The sequence below is a fragment of the Aquarana catesbeiana genome, linkage group LG05 (assembly GCF_042186555.1).
Source record: "Aquarana catesbeiana isolate 2022-GZ linkage group LG05, ASM4218655v1, whole genome shotgun sequence".
Lineage (NCBI taxonomy): Eukaryota > Metazoa > Chordata > Amphibia > Anura > Ranidae > Aquarana > Aquarana catesbeiana.
Genome location: NC_133328.1, coordinates 62126110 through 62128979, shown reverse-complemented (window position 1 = coordinate 62128979; position 2870 = coordinate 62126110). Strand labels below are relative to the sequence as shown.

Here is a 2870-nt window from a genome sequence, read left to right as displayed (position 1 = left end):
TTTTTTTTTTTTTTTTTTTTTTTTTTTTTTTTTTTTTTTTTTTTTTTTTTTTTTTTTTTTTTTTTTTTTTTTTTTTTTTTTTTTTTTTTTTTTTTTTTTTTTTTTTTTTTTTTTTTTTTCTTTTTTTTTTTTTTTTTTTTTTTTTTTTTTTTGGGTTTTTCCCAAAACAATCAGTGCCGAGGGCTACAGCCAGAAACCTTGATCATTGTATTCTGCCAACGGGGAAGGCTCCCAGCCGGCAAAATACAATAGCTCAGCGGGGGAGATTCCCCCATCCACACACAAGATGCACTTTTTTATTTTGTTCAACCTGCTGGTTGAACAAAACGAAAAAATGAATATATTGCCTGTCTTAGTGGCCTTAAGTATGCTTAGCCTAACTGTAAAAAAATAATAATAATCTGGACATATTCTAAGCAAAATTGCATATTTTTTACTCCAGGCCTTGCCAAAATAAAATCAATGAAGTTAATCTGACCTGTGCCTAAGGTAACAATGATAAAATTGCAGCAAGTGGTCTGCATTAATCAGTAAAATCAATCCTTATGAAGCCCTTTGAACTTTAGGCGATGGCTCCAGTGGTCACACACAGGGCCTCAACTTCACTCTAAACTGAGATTTGATCCCACTTCCTGGCACTAAGTTCTGCCTTATTTTAAGTGTCAAATGCTGGCACCCTCCACTACCCACTGAAGCTCTGGAATCAGTTGAGAAGGCTTAATCTCTCAGGAGTTCCTTCCTTGGTGCAGCTGACACCTAGGATCCATAGAACACTGATGGGATGGATTTAAAATCTATCATGTAACTGTTGTTACCTTGGACCTATTAAGTCGGGTTCAAATTTGAATACAACTATAAGTTTACACGATTAGGCAACTCAAGTCAAACACCACAATCAAGCCAAGGCTGTTTTTTTGCTTGCGTGTCACCATATATTTTAGATTGTGGAGGCAATGCCACACACATGTACACGCTAACACCATGAGTGTGCTGTAAGCTCTGATAATATACGTTTAGTACAATGAGGAAGGGTTACAACTTTTGACAATGCTTTTATTGTCTTTGCTTTTCTCTACTGGTGACAAATCACTCAATCTAGATTATACACACACAAACTGAAGTAGGTGGAGTGATCATGTGTGTGTGTGTGTGTGTATGTATATATATATATGAATGAGAGTGTTCATCAGAAAGTTTTAGGTTACATAAAAAGGAGCACTTAAATTGGCCTTCTGTTCTGCTAAATTTAGGATCCAAGCACTCATACTAAATGACCATGTGCACCGATCATACCATATGCGGCTCGGAGTTGACCGTTAAAAAAAAAAAAAAAAGCCAAATTATATGCACACAGTGAAGGCAACCAGAAGTGCCTACCTTTGCTGCCCATTTCTTACAGTTCAAAGCTTCTAACTTTATTGGTAGAGCCATTGCTTGCAGAACCCCTCCACATTCACAAATTTCTACAGGGCAGAGAGCCAACCCATCCTAGTAATGAGCCAAGATGAAAGTATAAAGGAGTGGAGAGAGGGGCAAGTTTCAACACTATCCGGAAATGAAGCAGGTATGTGTGGGCTTGTCTAGGTGCCTGAACTTATATATTCTCACAGCGCTTGTGCCCCACCACCACAAGTAACTCATTTTCAAGTCTAAATCCTTACCAGAAATTAGGCTGGTAAGGATCAGGCTTTATGAATCCCTTGGCCTAGAAGTTAGCTCTTTCCTGAAGACAGAAATTAGATCAAATTAACCAAAGGCTTAAAGTAACCAATATTGCTTACATAAACCTATTTAGATGTCAAATGAAGTCTGTTGTCTCTATAGTTTTGCAGAAGAGCAGCAGGTTCCTCCTCTAGACATGGTGATCTTGATTTCTGGTACTCACAAGGTGTCAAGCATTCAAGTAGGATAGCTTTATGTTGTGCAGTTGCTTTACACATGGACACACATACTGGCAGTAGATGACTGGAGCACCAAGAGGCCACGTACTGAGTGTAAACAGTAGCAGTGACAGACAAAGCCTCTTAAACATCAAACACTGGCAACACCATGCCAGGGAGATGCATTGTGGGATATTTCTGCTGCCTGTCACCAATCATTCTGCCCTGAGATATCTCCCCCCCCCCCCCCACATCTGCACTGCCTCTCTTTACAGACCTCAACATACTGCCTAATAGAACTTCCGAGAAGCCACATGTTGCAATAGATGACATCTGAATATTTAAATTGAGGAATCAGAAAGCATACCTTAAGTAAAAATAAGTGAAATAACAAATGAGCTATGCTGCAGTGACAATAAAACAAAAAGTCCACAGTTTATTATATTGTCCCGACTGTATCATCTTTTTTCCAGCTTCTTTCCTTCTACTACCATCTGAATCTCTTTGGCATCCAACGTCTCGTTCAATAATAAAGCCTCTGCCAGGTTCTTGTGCTCCTTGGCACGAGTTTTTAGAATAACTTTTGCCCGTTCATATGAATCCTTAAAAAGAAAAAAAAAAATCAGCATGATTAAAGAAGGTTTGCAGCTCACTCCACTATGCAGTGTATGTCAGCATCTCTGTAAAGTGAGTATATTTAAGTTATACATTTGGTTAATGTCCAGGGATGGTGTACTCTTAGAACCCAAAAACCCAGAATTAAGGATAATATGCCATGGGATATCAAAGCATAATCTCATTAATTTCCACACTAATTTCAATTATTTCTAGCCTACTTCTATTAAACTGAAATATCTTCAGGTGCGTAAACATACTTTCAGAAGATCCCCACACATTTACTTCTTTGAATTCTATGAGCCACTTTCCCTGTGAATGTGCATTGCTGTGTCACACATTTCACAAAGCCTGCTTTTTGAACTACAGATGTGC

General features: G+C 38.1%; 1 protein-coding gene across 2 annotated transcripts in view; it reads right to left on the bottom strand.

The window, feature by feature from the left end:
* Positions 1-2290: 2290 nt before the first annotated feature.
* The window catches only part of YME1L1 (YME1 like 1 ATPase), a 49158-nt gene continuing 48578 nt past the window's right edge, over positions 2291-2870 (bottom strand). For both annotated transcript variants that reach the window (XM_073629819.1, XM_073629820.1), the window contains one exon: positions 2291-2482. In XM_073629819.1, coding sequence (XP_073485920.1) covers positions 2339-2482 — 144 coding nt within the window. In that variant the 3' untranslated portion in view covers positions 2291-2338. The remainder of the gene's footprint in view (positions 2483-2870) is intronic.